At 41.5% G+C, this 19,628-nt stretch overlaps 1 protein-coding gene across 4 annotated transcripts in view; it reads left to right on the plus strand.

Annotated features, from left to right (window-relative positions):
- Positions 1 to 19,628, plus strand: part of SUCLG2 (succinate-CoA ligase GDP-forming subunit beta) — a 295,805-nt gene that overhangs the window by 165,987 nt on the left and 110,190 nt on the right. For all 4 annotated transcript variants that reach the window (XM_002713297.6, XM_089305440.1, XM_089305438.1 and 1 more), the window contains 3 exons: positions 498 to 594; positions 11,580 to 11,741; positions 13,622 to 13,764. In XM_002713297.6, coding sequence (XP_002713343.1) covers positions 498 to 594; positions 11,580 to 11,741; positions 13,622 to 13,764 — 402 coding nt within the window. The remainder of the gene's footprint in view (positions 1 to 497; positions 595 to 11,579; positions 11,742 to 13,621; positions 13,765 to 19,628) is intronic.

Consider the following 19,628-nt stretch of genomic DNA (forward strand, 5'->3'; position numbering starts at 1 on the left):
ATCTTCCTGTCTTGCAATAATTTCCATTTAGACACTTGGTAATTGTTTCTCAGATTATAGGCTTGGATTGTTGAATATAATAACTGTTTTACCCCAGCATAATAAGGAAAACCTAGTCATTATAAACTCTCAAAATCATGTTTACCTTTTACTTAAATTGAGCTTGTTTGTATTAATGATTGTAGCTTACATTGCAGGATAACTCGGCTAATAGGGACATGATAATTTACAAAAAGATTAGCAACGTTTTAAGGCTCTGCCGAAAATACTTTGTTTTTTTTGATAATGGTCTCTACTGGTGTCTGGAGAAAATTTGAGTGATTCCTTCTAATGAATAACAGTAGAAATTAAAATAATTATGCTTTTCTGTTTTTCCCTTCAGAAAACCTAACTGAAATTATAGATGTAACTTGCTATTTTTAAGGTTTCATTAATTCAGGAAAATAAATTTTCTGTTACTGCTTTAGTGTAATTCTATTTCACTCGATCACATTTAGGCTGCAGATCAAATTAAGAAGCTGTATAATCTCTTCCTGAAAATTGATGCTACTCAGGTGGAAGTGAATCCCTTCGGTGAAACTCCAGAAGGACAAGGTAAGAAAAGAAAATTGAGAAAACAAATGAGTATATCATAATTATTTATGCAAACTATAAAATGAATTGCACAGAAGACTGCAGCAGTAGCTTTGCATTAATTTCTTTCAGTAAGTTAGTTAGAGCCGTAGTTTCAAATGCTCCCATGACACGGTTGAACATTTCAGCTCTTGGGTTTGTTTGCAACCAAATATCAGGCCTCAGAGGAAGCTGCTTCTTGTTTTTCTTAAAAAGTGTCCATTGCCCTCACTGCAGCACACCAGCCACGCGTACATTCACGCATGCACAAACCCGTTTTGGGGCCTCTTGTTGCTGTCGTTAATCTAAGGATTTGCATGGGGATGGAAACGATTGAGTTTGTGGGTTATCCATGCGCCTGCTTTTGTGCAGCTAGTTTGGCCCTGTGTCCTGTGCTGGATTTACACCTTCCTAGTGAGGTCCTTATTACCGCACAGTGGAGCGATTTCTGCTTCCAGTAGGAGGAGGTGGCTTTTTTGTGGCGAAAGGTTTTCCTATCAGTTACTTACAAATAACTGTTTCATATCTCATTATCTACCACCATTGGACTACTATGTCTTGCATATAGTGAGTGTTCAATATGATCTTATTAATTTGGTAGCATACACTATGAATGTGTGTGTGAGGGGGGTGGGTGGCTGCTGGGAGTGGGATAGCAGGTAGGTAGGATAGTGGTACCAGAATGAAAGTTCCTTGAACTTTGTCTTTTCCAGTACCTTTCCTCTCAGTATCCCCTGATAGGGTTTCCCACTGCAGTGATAAATGGGTAAATTCCTATGTGCAGTTACATCAAGATGTGGAGCAAGGTGGACACACGGTATTTCTCCTTAGCAGAGATTCTGCAGTCTGACTTGGAAAAACTAAAATACCGTGTCATTAGAATCTTACAGGCTTGGCTATAAATTCTGGACCTGTCCTGCTCTGGGGACAGATCTGAGCTAGTTGCTTAGTCTTTCTAAGCCTCAAGTCTTTGTTTGTTAATCCATGTCTAACAAGATGGATGTGAAAATGAGGTGAGCCGATGTATATGGAAACATTAAGCATTAAACGCAGAATAGGTCATTCTCTAGGTGGATCTCAGATTAGAACAAGCAAAGAGTTCTTGTTTAAGAAGCCATTGAAAAGAATTTATTTCAGGCTGGCATTGTGCTGCAGGGGGTTAAGACACCGCCTGCAGCATCAGCTTCTGGTATCCAGGCGCAGTTTGAGCCCCAGCTGCTCTGCTTCTGATTTTCAGCTCCCTTCTAATGTGCCTGAGAAAACAGTAGAAAGATGGGCCAAGTACTTGGGTCCTTGCCACCTACATGGAAGGCTCAGATGCGGTTCTGGGCTCCCGGGATTGGCCTGGCCTAGCCCTGCCCCAGCTGGGGAGTGAACCAACACATGGAAGATTTCTGTTTTTCCCTCCTCACCTGTCTCTGTCATTCTGCCTTTCAAATAAATAAATAAGTGTTTAAAACTAAACTTGTTAAAAACAGAACATATTTCCTGATTTATACAGAAGAGCATCAGATAAATCTGTGCCATGTCATTTGCATGCAAATGACCTTTATTCATAGCTACTTTGAATAATTTCTGTGACTCATCAGGATTTCATAAAGAAAAGCTGGGAAGGGGAAGAAACTGTTTCTTGAACTTCCATGTCGGGCTCTGTGATGAACTTTTTTTTTTTTTTTCTTGACAGGCAGAGTGGACAGTGAGAGAGAGAGACAGACAGAGAGAAAGGTCTTCCTTTGCCGTTGGTTCACCCTCCAATGGCTGCCACGGCTGCGTGCGCTGCAGCCAGCGCACCACGCTGATCCGATGGCAGGAGCCAGGTGCTTCTCCTGGTCTCCCATGGGGTGCAGGGCCCAAGGACTTGGGCCATCCCCCACTGCACACCCTGGCCACAGCAGAGAGCTGGCCTGGAAGAGGGGCAACCGGGACAGAATCCGGCGCCCCGACCGGGACTAGAACCCAGTGCGCCGGTGCCGCAAGGCGGAGGATTAGCCTAGTGAGCTGTGGCGCCAGCCTGTGATGAACTTTTACGTGCATTCTTTTTGGTCTTTGCCATAACCCTGCAAAGTTAGGAGTTGTTATCCCCATTTTACAGAGGATTAAAAATTAGTGTGACTCCCTCCCTGGGCAGCTAGTTTCATGGGTTGAGATTCGAACCCTGGTCTCTCATGAGTCTCCTGGGCATGTTGGTTCTGATACACCACACTCACTTCCAGTGCCCTGCCTTCTTTTTTCCTTTTTCTCCTTTTCAAGTGTTATTTTGCTTTCACCACGGTGACCTAGAAGTAGTCTTCAGTTTGAGAATACTAGTCAAAATGCACGCTGCATTGAGTGGCTGATAATTAAATCAAGGAATGTAGGAGAAGAGGCTCAGTATCCAAGTTCTTAAAGGTCAGATGTTGGTTTTCAAACTAGTGTGCACAAGTAGCCTGATTGTTTCATATTCAGAAAGATGGAGATTCAGCTGTGGAGTAGGAGAAGTCAGTCTGAAGTACTATTTTTATTCAGCCTTTTGGGAAGTAATCAGTCACAAGCTGGGGTCTGGCAGCAGGGAACAGGGGTACAGGAGCTCTGCCTAGAGGGTGTTTGTAAAACCTCATGAAGTCTGAGGTTGTGTTTTCATTCTTAAGAGGAAGGAAAATTCTTGCAGTTTTTTTTTGAATAATTATAAAGCAGTTCATTAAAATGTAAGTCCTATGTGATATTTTTAAGAACAGAATTATCTTTAGCTATTAATTTGTTCATTGTACCATAAAAGTTCAGCTATTGAATTATATTCACAATTAAATGAGTATGTTGGTTTATAACTCTAATGAGCAGTAGTCAAATTAAACCCAATTAGGAAATGGTGATTAATGACCAAATGTACAAATTGGTCTTCATCATGTCACAATCCCCTATAGCAATCCTTTATTTAGGAGTTGTAAAAGCAGTCATTTATGTCTTGGCAATATTGATTATCTTAATATATATAATCTGAGTATTTAAGCTATATCCATTTATATCATTAATGACAGAAGATCTCACGTGTGAACTTTCACATTGAAACTTCAATAATAATTCTCGTATTTTTTATGTTTAGGGAACTCAGCATCACAACAAATATTTTTACTTTAAACCGGTTTATTACACCTTTTCTTTGTAGGAGAATTTCTTCAGTGTTCTGTTGTTAAATGAGGAACATTTAAAAAAAAAATCCAAGTTATTGCTAATACAGGTATATTTAAAAATATTCATGTATATTAAAATTAAAAGATGTTTATTTTGGTGCAGAAAACTGAAATCCATACATGTGAGAGATCTTCAGAAATTTTTTTTAGTAAGCTTTATTGTTTATTTAAAGGCAGAGTTAGAGAGAGAGAGACAGACAGACGACAGAGATGTTCCATCTACTGGTTCACTTCCCAGATGGCTGCAGTGGCCAGGGAGGAGCCAGGCTGAGGTCAGGAGCTTCATCCAGGTCTCCCACATGGATGCAGGGGGCCAAGTACTTGGATCATTTTCCACTGCTCTCCCAGGCCATTATCAGGGAGCGGACCAGAAGTGGAACAGCCAGGATATAAACCTGTGCCCGTATGGTGTCTTTTAATCTTATTTTCTATGAACTTTATGAAGCACCGTCCAAATTTTTTTTTTTTATTTGACAGATAGAGTTAGTGAGAGAGAGAGACAGAGAGAAAGGTCTTCCTTCTGTTGGTTCACCCCGCAAATGCCCGCTGTGGCCAGAGCTACGCCGATCCAAAGCCAGGAGCCAGGGAAGCACCGTCCAAATTTGTACTACTGGCAATGTCAGTTGAAGAAGAGCAATAGCTTTGTGAATATCTAAGCTGCTAAATATGCCTGGAATATTACTTTTTTAATAAATTATATAAGGATTTCTTTTTATTTGAAAGGCAGAGTTATAGAGAAGCAGAGAGAGACAGAGAGAGAAAGAGAGGTCTCTATCCGCTGGTTCACTCCCCATATGGCCATATGGCTGGAGCTGGGCCAGTCCAAAGCTAGGAACCAGAAGCTTCCTCTGGGTCTCCCACGTGAGTATAGGGGTCTAAGGACTAGGGCCATCTTCTCCTGCTTTCCCAGGCCATAGCAGTGAACTGGATCGGCAGTGGAGCAGCCGGGGCTCAAACTGGCGCTCATATGGGATGCCAGCACTGCAGGCAACAGCTTTACCTGCTACACCACAGTGTTGTCCCCCTGGAGTATTCTTCACGTGAAGAAAGAATTGAAGTCTTGGAACTAGTTTTCCATGTGATGAACAACCTGATTCAAGGAGTCTAATTTGCCCCTTCTGACTGTGATGTAGTTTAGTGACTCTTACCCAGGCTCCTGAGGGTTACTAGTGAGAGAAGCCTATGTCAGCTTAGTTTTTGTTAGAAAGTCTCTGAGGATGAGAGAATCTAATTTTGCTCGTGTAACTGGGCCATGTACAGTGTGTACTGAGAGGGAGCATTTGCTGTATGGTGGAGACCACTTAAGACATCCGTATCCCATGTTGCGGTGCCCGTATGTGAGTGCTAGCTCTGCTGCTAATTCCAGCTTCCTGTTAATGCCTCCTGAGAGGCAGCAGTGACTGCTCAGGTGATTGGGTTCCTGCCACCCAGGTGGAAGACCTGAGTGGAGTTCCTGGCTCTTGCCTTTGGCCCAGCCCAACTGGGGCCGTTGAGGGCATTTGGGAGTGAACCAGTGGATGAAAGATCACTTTTTTTCCTGCGAGTCTATGTAGAGTAGAGCTCTTTCTAGCTTTCAGATTTTGAAAATCGAGAATAAATAAAGGAAGTGTGGATTTGCTTTAGACCTGGAGAGAATCAGGATTCTCTACTGTGAATTAGCGCCTTCCTCAGCCAGGCTTTCTGTAGCTGGCAGCAAAGGTGGCTGTTTGTCCTCCTTCCAGCAAGGGAAACTGAGTCAAAATGGGTCTACCAGAATGACTCAGTCTCTCTTGAAACAAAAATCAACTGTTGCTTAAATAATCAGAGAACTTAACTGTTGTTTTCTTGATTGTCTGCAGTTCTAAATTAATTCATTAAACCTTTGGCCAAGTAAGAAGCACTGTTTTATCATTAGTTATTTGTTGATCTATCTCCCTACCACACATCTGTTGGTTTTGGGAGACACTGTAACATTTTTATGTCACATTTTGTATCCTCTCACCTTTAGTCAGCTCTGCATGTACACAGACCCCTTTTTATGTTTGAAGCAAGAGGTTCTAGATGAGAAAAACAGGCATTCCTCCCTCCCCTGAGACATTTGGCAATCTCTAGGGGTATTGTTGATTGTCAGTAGAGACCAGGAATGCTGACTGTCTTACTATGTGCAGCATAGACAACACAGAATGCTCTCAGCTCACCCCACGTGTCCGGAGCCCAAAGACTAAAAATTCCTCATGTCGGGTAACTTTAGCAGTTGGAGCCCGAGTCCATTCGCAGAGCTAAAGGCCAAGTGACTCAGTTTGAAGCAGAGACTGTCTGACCAAGATTCTTTGAGAATTATGTCTGGCTGATCCCAAGTTAAATGACACTTAAAGTGCCTTTCTTTCTTCAGATTGATTTCCCTAAATTGCCACACTGGCAAGTGCCCAGTGCTGGTGGGTGTTGCTCTGTTTCTCTCTTTATACACGAGACTTTATCTTCAAGAACGTTTTCAGTTCTCTACCTCCATCCCCCCATCTGCCCCCTGTCTGTTTTTTCACAGCAACTAAAGAAAAGTTCTAAAATGCGTACAACTCCTGGAACATCAATATTTAATGGAAAGCGGACTAATTTTCAAGCATCAGCATTTTAAAGGCCATCTTGGCAAGGCATGTTTCAATAGTGCATTATGGTTATTTATCACCAATCAAATGCACTTTGTTGCTTGAAGACAGATTATTTTTCAAACTAATTATGACAGTCTTATTTCCTGCTATTTTTATGTTTCCTTTATGTGTAAGTCTCCCCTTCTGAAATGCACTTTCCTTTTGTTTAATTCTGTGGCACATTCTTCGTTTAAAACTTGGGGTCAGAGGCCTGCAACTGCCAGTCATGTCCTCCATCGAGGCTGTTGAATTAGCAGCCTCCAGAATCTCCCACCACTAAACAAAACAGCACAAACACCCTGTGAGTATAAGTACCACAGCTCGCTTTGATATTTGTTCAGAAGGAAAATTCATTTGTATAATCTATCAAGCATGTAACAATGTGCTTTTGATGGTGAAAATTGTTTTATAAATATTAATAGGTATGTGTTTTTTTCCACCAACGTTCTACATGGAATGGCCTTTGTTCAAGATGAATTTTCTATGGAATTGAAGTTTCATTAATGTGACATTGAAAATCTGAATGTCTGAGCCAAGCGCAGTACCTCCAAAAATACATTTTTCTGTAGTTTGTTGTTTTTTAAAATGGGAATGGTAAGGTTTGAGCAGCCAAGTGTATTTTATTGCCCTGCTGTTGACATCACCATCAACCTCTTTTTAGCACATTGGCTCTAGCAGTGCATTCGGAAGGATCTTATGGGGTTAAATAAAGCATATAAGAGCCAAACAGTATTCTAGGATTAATCTACTGTTGTTTAGCTGCAGGTTTTTGTTTGGTTTGTTATTTATTTATTTATTTTTTTAATTTTCATGCTAGTAGAATGCACCTTTCCTATGTTTCTTCCTTGGTTTGAAAAGATGTGATGATACCTGTAAGGACACAAATGTGGTAAGAATGGTAACTTGATAGGGATTGGCAGACTTTTCCTCTAAATGGCCAGTTAGTAAATATTATGGGATATGCAGGCATCACAGTCTGCTCTAAGTACTCACCTCTGCTGTTGCCTTGGGAAATAGTCACTGACAATATGTGAGTGAAGCGACATGACTTTACCTGAGCAAAGCTGCGTTTACACAACCAGGTGTGGGCGGGTTTGGGACTGTAGGTCTCACACTTGGCTTTGAGCATCAGCCTACCAGTCTTCAGCTGCTCTGCCTATGCAAAGGTGTGATGTGACTTGAGCGTCACCAGATACCTCTCTTTTACCCTCTTCCCTCAGCCAGAAATCTCCTCTGTCATTCATGATGCCTAAAAATGCCAGCCATTAAAATCCTTCCTTTGGGAAAATTCTTAAGGACTGTGAAGGCGGCTTTTTACTGAAAATCACAGGTTACTGGTACTTTTGTAACCTCCAGGAAGACAGTTGTTTAGATGTACTCCAGATACAAGTCTAGGATTTTAAGGATAAGGGACAAAGTACAGGTAATTTTTTGTGACGGTAAGAAAGGAGAGTTGTATAACCTGAGCTGCAGTAACGGGAAACTCTGTCACAAGAGCACGGTACGTGAGGAGGATGGTGGTGATGATAATACTGCTCACGAATGCCTGCTGTCCTAGACTGAGTGCTTTGCATGTTGTCCCTCTTTCCAGCAATACCAGGTAGTAGACAGTACTCTGATCTTCATTTCGTAGACAATGCCGCTGGGCTTAAGAGAGATGATGTGCCCACGCCTAGCTGGCTAGGAAGTGCCCGCATTGTATTCTCTACCCAGTTGTTCCTGATGCCAGAATCTGCCTGAGTGACGGAGTTCAAAGCAAAGCATACGGCCCAGTATTTGGGAGAAAAGGAGAGACAGAGATCTTCCATCTGCTGGCTCACTCCCCAAGTGGCTGCAGCCAGAGCTCCAGCCAGCTGCTCATGTGGGATGCTGGCATCACAGGTGGCAGCTTAACTCACTGTACCATGATGCCAGCCCCAGGACACACGCCGTTTTATCCCATGGTCACCATCTTCAGCCTCTGTGGTCCCCAAACTGTGCACTCATTTCTGTATGTGGCATGTCTGTCATATCACAGGAAAACCTCTTTTGAAAATCTGGCTTTACAGGCATTTACTTGGGACTGCCTTCCGAACTTTGCATATATATGCATTAATTATGATCGCTCTCAAAAGCTTGTAACCATACTCTTTGTAAGGGGCAAAGATCAGGTTGGAACTATTTTGATTTACTGGTTTATTGATCTTGACCAAAGATTTTTTTATTTGAAACTCTTCATTTAGGAAGTCAATTTGATAGCCTTTGCCCATTCATCTTGAAGGTGTCAGTTGCAAGTTGTCTTGCCAGTGAATAATGTAGGAGCTAAAATTACTAATAAATTAATTAGAATGTATTTATAAGTCCATTGGAAAGCCAAGAATACAGTTGCTTTTTCATTGATTATTATGCTGGTCGTTAACTACTGGGAAAGTGCCCTAGCATGAAACAGAGAACATTGGCCAATTCCTTAAGTAGTTGTAGGATTCCATCATTAAGATTTCAGAACTTTGGAAAGTAATTACTCATTTACTCCATATATTCACAGTGTGTGGGCAAAGTGGTTGGATATTTTGTGGCAGGACTAAGGACTCAGGCAGACATTAACTTCCCTGCAAGATTCCCTCTTGTCAGTCAGTGCTACTTTAGGTAATGTGTGGTCTTGATTTGCATTTATGTCAAGTGTTCGGAGATGTGAATATACCAGTTCTACACAGATATGCATCAGAGTGCTTTAAAGTTATTGTAGGTTGACTCTTGGGAAAAACCTGCACCTAGCATCTGCAACCCTAGGGTGCTGTAACGTCAAATGTTTTCTTTTCATAGGAAGCAAGTGAATTTTGCCGACCGTGCACTTGATTTTCAGCTAGATATACACAGCTGGCCGTGCCTCTTTTTAAAATTTTTTTTTTTTTTTTTTTTTTTTTTTTTTTTTTTTTTTTTTTGGACAGGCAGAGTGGACAGTGAGAGAGAGAGAGACAGAGAGAAAGGTCTTCCTTTGCCGTTGGTTCACCCTCCAATGGCCGCCGCGGCCAGCGCGCTGCGGCCGGCGCACCGCGCTGATCCGATGGCAGGAGCCAGGAGCCAGGTGCTTTTCCTGGTCTCCCATGGGGTGCAGGGCCCAAGCACCTGGGCCATCCTCCACTGCACTCCCGGGCCACAGCAGAGGGCTGGCCTGGAAGAGGGGCAACCGGGACAGAATCCGGTGCCCCGACCGGGACTAGAACCCGGTGTGCCGGCGCCGCTAGGCGGAGGATTAGCCTAGTGAGCCGCGGCGCCGGCCTTAAAATTTTTTTTCTTAATGATTTTTATATTTATTTGAAAGGCATAGTTACAGAGACGGGGGGATGGGGAAAGAGAGAGAAAGAGAGAGAGAAAAGAGAGATCTTCATCCACTGATCCAATTCCTAAGTGGCTCTGACAGCTGGAGCTGTGACAGGGGCCTAAGCACTTGGCCCATTCTCTGCTGTTTTGCTGGGCACATTACTAAGAAAATGGATCAGGGCAGCCAGAACAGGAACCAAAGCTTTGTGGGGTGTGGCGTAATAGGCAGTGGCTTTACACATTGGGCCATAGCACCAGCTGCTGGCTGTGCCTCTTTCAAGAGTTAGTTGCTGGTCAGCAATACAGGAGGAGAGTGGGCAGTAACTATAAATTCTTGATCCATGCTTCCTTCCTGTCAGTGTCCAAAATTAAGTTAAAGGACGATGTGATGAACGGGTGTCATACACAATGAATTTCTGCTCTAGAGGAGAGATATAAAAGGGTTTGGAAAACAGGTATCTGGCAGGCCAGCCTCCTCACTGCGATCTCTCTCCGATTGTACATGTAGATGATATCTTGTAAACCGAGGGAAGTGCTTTGTGGGCTGTCTCTGTTACAGAATGGATTTTGCAGTGCCCAGGACACTTGGTGGATAAAGATGGATTTCTACTGTTGACACCACAGGGTGGAGACAGCAGTGCTGAGAATGCCTGGCATCCTCACATTGTGTCTGACGCATCTTGATCGCACAGTGTTTTGTTACTGGAATCAGAAGTGTCCTAAGGTGGTTCTGCACAAATCAAGGGTGTAACCCTTGTTTTAGCAGACCTCAGTGTGGTAGGAGTTGTTACTCATGGTTTTTTCAAATAAGAAAACAAAGGCCTAGGGAAGGACAAAAGTTACTAAGATTCCAGAGTTGAGTAATAGGTACTGAAGATTGCTAAAAGTATAGACTTTGAGTTATTAGAAAAAATATATGTAGTGAGATAGTTCACTGTAGTAATCATTTAACATGCGCATGTGTGTCTGTATAAACATTGTATACATCAAATATGTACAATTTCTTTTTTTTTTTTTTTTTTTTTTGAAAGGCAGAGTTAGAAAGAGAGGGAGGGAGAGCTTCCACTCACTGCTTCAGTCCCCATATAGCAAGCAACACGGAGCTGCTTCCGGGTCTCTCATGTGGGTGCAGAGGCCTAACCACTTGGACCATCTTTTGCTGCTTTCCCAGGGACATTAGCAGGGAGCTGGATCAGAAGTGGAGTAGCTGGGTCTGGAACTGGCATCCATAGGGGATGCCAACATTGCTGGCCAAGGCTTGACCTGCACCACCAACTCTGGCCCCATACAATTCTTCTAAAAAAAAAAAAATCGATTACATAGTTAAGGGTCAGATTTAAAAACTCTTACTTCTGGCCAGCATTCTTTCTGCTAAGTGTTTGGAAATGTTAGAGAAGACACTGACTCAATAACAATTTCATTTTGCCTTATCAGATGGAAGCCAAGGGAAGACAAAAGGATTAGTATTGTTGTCAGTTCCTATGCACAGAAGGGAAAGCCAATAATCAGCAGTTAAATATTAAAAATAGCAAATATAGTAAAAACAGCAAGTCAGAACTGTCTAAGTGTGCTGGCCTGTGGCTTTGAATGTGCAGTTGCAAGCTTTGTTGTTTTATTGGGAATAGACTAAAAGTTAGATATTACTGTGCTGTTTGCTAGAATGTAAGAACATTGCTTTAGAACAGGTACCACATCCTGTCTGTCTTCGTAGCTTCAAAGCTTAAAGGCAAGAAAACCACAACAGCCTCTCCTACCTGTAGCATGGGAAAAATGTGACAACATCAGCTTTGTGTTTCTCCTGTGCTCTCCAGCCTAGAGAACTTAATTTATGGATCCCCTAAAAATATTCTGGTATGTTCCTTTCTGCTTTATTTAGTTGTCTGTTTTGATGCCAAGATAAACTTTGACGACAACGCGGAATTCCGACAGAAGGACATCTTTGCTATGGATGACAAATCAGAAAATGAGCCCATTGAAAATGAAGCTGCCAGATATGATCTAAAATACATCGGACTGGACGGGAACATTGCCTGCTTTGGTAAGAAGCAGTTCTATCAAAAGAACACTTTGTGGATTTTCATTTCTGAAGTGTTATTTACTAATCAAGTAAGCATACCCCCCCCCTTTTTTTTTTGCTGCTATAAACGTCTTAGGAAGCAATCCAGAGTTTATTCTCAGAGTTCATTTTAACCGCTCATCACTGGTTTCAAGTGGAGGTTCCCAACTCTGGCACTTTTGGAAATCTGGGGTGAGGTGGTTTTTTGCCCAAGATGTTTAACAGGTTCTCTGGCCTCCAGCTGTGAAAAACCAGCTGTGACCCTTTCCCCACCCCCAAAAATGTCTCCAGTTATTTCCATGTGTCTGGGGAGGAAATCCCTGTGGCTGAGAACTGTTGGTTGAAACCATCTCAGTTAAACTGTTTGGTAAGATTTAGAAGCCTTGCAACTTAAGTCAGCATTCATATGCTAAGCACTGGTCTGGAATTGCTTTCTCAGAGGATGTAGCAGGGGACATATACTTTAATCATTTTACTAAAGTCCCAGTTTCTGTGATACCTAAATGATCAAGGTTTAATCCATTATCCCAGTTTATTAATAAAACAATCGATTTTGCCATACTCATCTAACTTTGTGAAAATGGCTTATTCAGCTGCGATCAGAATGGGCCTGTAGAAGCAATACAATTTCTGTTATTGTCCACAGCTGATGGGGCTGAGAGTTATACACTTCTAACTTAATTCCACAAGACTGTTTCTGGCTGAACCAGTGCATTGCGTTGGAAAGTGAAGTCATAATCTTAATGGAATTAAAATAAATAAGATTTGTAGCTCATTAAACCAACAGTGCTGTTATATTTAGAACTGAAGAGCCCTCATCCAATAGTTTGCTGTTTGATACAATAGAAAATGACTTCCAATTACAAGTGATACCAAAAGCTCTTGGTGTGTATTGGTGCAATAACTGTCGTGTAGGCTGGCACTCACACCTTCTGATCCTGATAAGCTAATGGGCTCTCAATTCTTGTGGGCTTTTAGAAAGGGCCAAAGTGTAATAGTGTTTTTAGACCAAATTAAATACCGATTCTTCGCAGCCTCTGTAGGATGCGCATGACTTGACCAAGTGGCAGCCTTAGAAGCCAAGAGGAACATTTTTCAAATTGCTTTAAAATCCTGTATCAACCATTTTTCTTTGAGTTGTCCCAGGCTTAATTAAATTAGTTAATGTTCATAGGCTTGCCTAGGGGAATTCAGGGGTCAAAAACGGTGGAAGGTGTTTGACCTTGAGAGTTTCTGCAGAGATTTTTGTTTTTTACCTTTCTAAGCAGAGGAAAGTGATTTCATATAATAGGCATAACAAGCAAAAGAAGGGCAAAAAATCAGTAATACTTGGCTCTAGAAAACAAGAATTTTGATGTTAAAACTTTTTACTTGGTTTCTTAAGAAAAGTTCCGAAAATCTTGGCCTGTTTTGTTTCTGGTTTCAGTGACTGGATCGGCCTTATATTCATGTGAAGGAGGAGCAGGGGTATTGGACTTTGGTTTTTGGTGCAGTAATTTCTTCCCTGGTTTTCTCCATTCTCCCAGTAACATTATGTAAACATTCATGGTCGCACTAAGTGTAAGAAGTCTGGAACACGGTGAAGTTGGGGCCCTGTGTGGTTTAGTCTCAGAGGGACGCCACATTCAAAGGAGGATGTCCTCAGCAAACAAATAAATGAAAAAATTCCACCCTTTTTTTTTTCAGTTTCTGAAACTCCTAGCAACATAGCTGATTCTTGATTATCTGAAAAGTCTGTGTATTTACTTTGTTGAGCAGAATTCCAAAGACGGCAGTTATTGCTCTAGGAATGGGGAAAGGAAAAAATCCATGGACCCTTTCATGGCACTGTATTTACCTTCTGTACCATTTGCATTTTACAGTCAATGGTGCGGGGCTTGCCATGGCCACTTGTGACATCATTTTCCTTAATGGTGGGAAGCCAGCCAACTTTCTGGACCTTGGTGGTGGCGTCAAGGAAGCCCAAGTATATCAGGCCTTCAAGTTGCTTACCTCTGATCCTAAGGTAACCCTTTTCTTTGTGGCGAAACTGTAACGTTCTAAATTCTAACCATCAAGTTAATCAGCTGACATGGAGACTTTGCAGTCCAAGACGCAGATTCTGCCTTATCTTCCATTGCAGTCCATGATGGCCTAGCTCTTGTTTTCTGCCAAAGGCTTATAAGCCAGTCTCCAGGATCTTATGGAGACTGTGCTTAGAAAGCCTGGGAGGGGCTGGCGCTGTGGTGCAGCGAGTAAAAGCCGCCTCCTGCAGTGCCGGCATCCCATATGGGCACTGATTCAAGTCCTGGTTGCTCCACTTGTGATCCAGCTCTCTGCTATGGTCTTGGAAAGCAGTAGAGGATGGCCCAAGTCCTTAGGCTCCTGCACCCCGGTGGGAGACCAGGAAGAAGTTCCTGGCTCCTGGCTTTGGATCGGCACAGCTCCAGCTGTTGCGGCCAATTGGGGAGTAAACCAGCGGATGGAAGACCTCTTTCTCTCTCTGCCTCTTATCCTCTGTGTAATTCTGACTTTCAAATAAATAAATAAATCTTAAAAAAAAAAAAAAGAAAGCAAGCAAGCTCTGGGAAGGTAGCAGTAAATAACAAAGATGGACTATGCCAGTTAATGGAACATCGGTTGACCTGAAACATTGACTACTTCACGCTGATTATTAACCTTGTGCTTACATAACTTAGGGAGGACCCAGCTGCAAATTGTTTTCATAAAGCTGGTCAAGTATTAGCATAATACTGAAAAAGTATAGGAGTACGGGGTCATGTACCACTGAGAAATAATAATCTCCACCTCCTTCTGCATACTTTTTATTTATTTATTTTTTAATTATTTAGTGATTTGCATTTTGTTCAAGAGGCAGAAACAGATCCTGCATCTTTTTTTATTTTTTAAATATATTTTTATTTGTTTGAAAGACAAAGTTAGAGAGGTAGAGACAGAGAGACAGGTCTTCCATCCGCTGGTTCACTCCCCAGATGACTGCAATGGCTGGAGCTGAGCCGATCCAAAGTCAGGAGCCAGGAGCTTCTTCCAGGTCTCCCACGCGGGTGCAGGGGCCCAAGGACTTGAGCCATCTTCTACTGCTTTCCCAGGCCATTAGCGGAGAGCTGGATTGGAAAAGGAGTAGCCAGGACTTGAATCGGCGTCCATATGGGATGCCGGCGCTTCAGGCCAGGGCTTTAACCTGCTGTGCCACAGCACTGGCCCCAGATCCTCCATCTGCTGGTTCACTCCCCTGCTATGGATAATCAAAAATAAAGGTACCTTGGTTTGTTCATACAAGCACTTTGTTTTCATTAGTTAGGTAGAAATGTTATCAGTGGCTCTCTAATCATTATCCAGTTCGATTCTCCCTTCCTTCTACTCCTTTCTAAGAGAAGAATCATTTTCTTCCCAGAGATTCCCAAACCAGTTGAAGTCTGTAAATACCGTGAACAGGACACAAGCTCATTAAGCCACAAAGCACCCAGTGAACTGTGAAATATTTAACTTTTGTTATCTACTGAAATTCTGTTACTAATAATGGAGAGCCATTGAGGGATTAAATCTACCAGGGCAATCAAAGAGTTTCTTTTGAAATATCTTTTCCTAGTGGTTTATCTTATATTTTAATTTTGTGTATATACCAGGGGTAAGGGTGAGAAGTCAGTTACAGGACCTTAAAGGAAAAAATCCTCTTAAAAAATTCTGACATTACCTTATGGAACATTCTCAAGTGCTTGGAGTATTTAAACTTTTTTGAGATTGGCTGTCATGTTGGGTAGATAAAGGTATGTGGGAGTTATTTTTCTCATGCTATATCAGGAAAATGAATGCATAGCTCATTTCAGTACATTTTCCAAATCTTGAAATTCGAAAACTGGTTTAAAAGCATGGAAATGTAATGGGTATTTCAATCCTGGCCTTGTTTCACAGAATTCTGAGAACAGTCTAAAAACTAGTGTGGATGAATTGATTTGATTTTGCAAGGAAGCTAGTTGTAGTCCTGGCAGTAATTGTTTCAAGTAAAAACCTGTCCACCTGCCCAGAAGTACAGGATCCCAGGAGCCCCAAAGCTAATTATTTCAGCTGGATCGATATGCTTGCTAGATTAAAATTAGTCACTTGAATAAACTGAAACTCAAAATTACAAAAAGGGCTGTCATTGTAAAACCTAAATCACATTAACTGATACTAGCAACTGCTTGTTTGTCATGTGTGTGAGATAATTCTGTTGACCAAGTAATAAACACAGCATCACTTAACAAACACGCTCAGCACTGACGCACATTTCCATTCATAATGTCAGCCCTAGAGCTGAAACTTGTATTTGTTTAGCCTATTAGCCCGGCTGTAAACTTTGATTTGGAACTAACGCAAGTGTCTTCGTAACTGATGTGTTTCTTATTTGAACTATATATGAAATTGAATTCCTCTACCAAAGTATCTAAAAGAAGAGTCTCATAAAATAGTTCACTTAGTAAACTGGATTCATATGAAGTGTAACATTAAGTATTTTATAATTCTCTTATTTTCCAGCTGGGCTTGAAATGCGAGAAAAGTAATGGAGTTTGTTCTAACAGTAGTAGAACAGATGCGATCTTCTCTGCATCATTTTGATTTACAGAAGTTTAAACACCACTGGTCTTCACATCATAGGGAGTACAAATGGTACAAAATAGGACATAGGGCAGGCTTTATTGACAGTCTGTGGAGAATTTGAAAAATTTAAGGGAAAAACACTCTGTAGATTGTTACTCTTGACTTGTTTTCTGAAGTTGTGCTTTAGCTGGTTTCTAATTCTGAACTTAGAATTCTGAAGGTGTAGAGAATGAATACAACAAAACATCTGGGCTGTCTTAAACATCTTGAGTAAGTGAATAAAAGCTAAGGACAGTTGGCGGGAATTGGAACAATATCCATAACCCTGTTCTCCAAATTAAGCAAATCTATTTTTCTCTGGAGGCTTGATTTTGAAAATCCATACTAATTGATGGGAATAAGTGAAGGCACCTTGGCTGATGTGTTTGTGTTTCCTGGCTTAGAATCATGTATTCAAAGCCCCATGAATGTCCAGGAATTAACAGCTTCCTGGGCTCCAAGGACTCCTTTCAGAATGGAATGGGTTGTCAGTGGGGCTCTGGTGCCAGACTGCCTGGGCTCCGGTCCCGTCTTTACTCCTTATTGGTTGTGGTACATTGGGTATGGTCATTCAGTTTGTGTGCCTTGGTTCCTTCATTTGTAAAGTGGTAGTAACTACTTGACTCAGAGGGTGACTTGATGGCGTAAGTTCACACCCACGCTTCCAATTTGGAGAGGCGATGATTTCACATGCCAGTGTCCTTGTGAAAAGGTAGTAAGTTACAGAGCAGTGTGCAGACTTCAAGTGTGCAGCTTGATGAAGTATCTCAGAGTGATGATAGCCAAATCACCTGCAGCCAGATCAAGATATAGACCATGACCAGTGTCCGGAAGCTTCACCCTGTGTGTTCCCAGCTTCTTCACTGTTCTTCCCAGACAGCTACTTCCCTGATTTCTCATGTCATCCATTTGTTTTTGAGCTTTTTTGTATTTACCGTCTTTTGACTTAACTTGACTTTTGGAACTGGTAAGTCAGTGCTGGTGGCTAATTGTGGTTTGCTTGTTTTCCCTTGGAACTCATGATTTGAATGTTTTCATATCTTTATCAGCCAGTTTATCTTTAAACTTCTGTCATAATATACCCAAGTATTGTATTAAGTATCACCTTTACAAACATTTGCAAAGAACATGAAAACTTTAGTTTGTGGATTTTTTTGAGCATTTATTACATAGTTTCTAAAATGTAGATGTAAGATAAGCACACATCTGCAGAGATGGGAGGTGTAAGAACAGAGTCACTGGTAGTCAGTGTTACTGTGCATTTGTTTTGAAATTGATGGAGCGTATATGTGACTCAGTAACTTGTAGTCCTGCTCTGTCCAGATAACTAAGAAACTACTATTTTAAAGGGAGGATTAAATTCATATTTGAAAGAACCACAAAATATTACTTTCTATCAGTTTGAAAACAGAGAGAAACTACTATTTTAAAGGGAGGATTATATTCATATTTGAAAGAACCACAAAATATTACTTTTTATCAGTTTGAAAACAGAGGACTGCCATTAGGCCTGTGGTATATTCTTCAAAGCTCTTTAGAATTAGAGACCAGAGAAATAAAATCAAATAGCTTATTTCACTATCAGGTTTATGCATATGCCTTAAATTTTAATACATGTGTAATAGGATCACTATTTTGTAAATATTTCTCATAGTTTTACATTATTGTACATTTAGAGTATATACAAAGCAGAATATCTTTTTTTAATTATATCTATGCTTTATCAAAGCATCTATCTGAAAACTAGAGTGAGTGAGTGACTGAGAAAGAGAGAGAGACTGAGACTGGATTCCAGTATGGGAAGACAGTATCACAAGCAGTCCCTTAACCCACTGAACCACAGTGCTGGCCCCTGCACCGTGAAACTGTAGAGTTTATTTGAATGAACAATGACTCATGAACTAGGCAGCTCCAAACCATAAGTGGCTCCAGGGCTGTACTGAGAGAGCACAAGTGGAAGGTGTTTTTATAGGGTGAATGTGTAAATAAAACAACAACAAAACACTTGTGTGATTAAAGTTATATACTACCCTTATTGGTCTGTCCTACTGGTAGTCCTAGTTATATAATTATAAGTTAAGTAGCCATTTCTACCTAATTAACCAAGTTTAAAAACTGGCAGTTATAAGAAAAGGTTCAAGTTAAGTTTCGTTTGTGTCTACAAATCAGGCAAGGTTGAATTCACTTCCAGGGCCTAACTGGCTTTGACTGCTCAGGGATTCTTCAGGCCCAATCTCCATTTTAATTTATTTTAACAAAGTGCCGGCTGTTTCAATACATACCACCTGTGTTTGCTGAAACGCCTTATCTCCCAGAGAGGGTTTGCTCTCTGGGGCAGTAGAACTCTTGTAGGAATTTATTTTCAAACATCGTGCCCAGCACTTTATAGGGCAGGAGCACTGTTTCTAAAGCGACTTCCCTCCAGTCCCATTGTTTCAGGCCTGCTGGAGAGTGGGTTTCACTTTCGCCAAAGCTTAAAAGATGAAGCGTCCAAGCAGGTGCTCTCTGTGGTGGCAGTTTACAGGCAGTCTGGTCCAAGTGCGAGCAAAGTGCATATTGATTTGCATCCCGTCTCTGCGTCCACTCAGAACAGTCACTGTGTAGGGTTGCCACTTCCCGTAAGCTTGAGAATGGAAAACCGTCCACCATGGCCAGGTGATTAAAATTTCCAAGAGTGTTTGTTCCCCTGGCCCACCTCAAACTCCTTTCATTTTACCTTCTAGTGTGTCTCAGTGAGAGCTCGGCTCTGAGGCCTGTGCCTGATTTCATGGGGTGGGTGTAGCTGACAGCTGCCGTATTTTCAAAGCATCTCGAGTAGAGCACTGTGATGCTATTTTCTTGTGCCTCGCTGATGTACAGCTAGAAAAAAATCAACCATGAGGCTCTTACTCTGCTGTGCTTCACACAATTCAGATTTAAAAAAAAAATATTTACTTATTTCAGAGTCAGAGAGACAGAGCACCAGACAGACAGATTGAGTTTCCATCCACTGGTTTACTCCTCAAATGGCCCTAACAGCCAAGGCTAGGTCAGCCTAAATTTGGGAGCCAGAAGCCCAGTCTGGGTCTCCTACTTGGGTGGAAGGTACCCAACCAATTGAGATTTGATTAATGCCTAATATTTGTACATATTTATGGGGTACAATATGATCATTCAATAATTGTATACAATGTGTACTGATCAGTTATCTTTTTTTATGTTTACATCAGTTGTCATTTCTTTATCTTTGGAGTTGTCATTACTTTATCTTTG

The sequence above is a fragment of the Oryctolagus cuniculus genome, chromosome 10 (genome assembly GCF_051225735.1).
Source record: "Oryctolagus cuniculus isolate XC-2025 breed Fujian yellow rabbit chromosome 10, ASM5122573v1, whole genome shotgun sequence".
NCBI lineage: Eukaryota > Metazoa > Chordata > Mammalia > Lagomorpha > Leporidae > Oryctolagus > Oryctolagus cuniculus.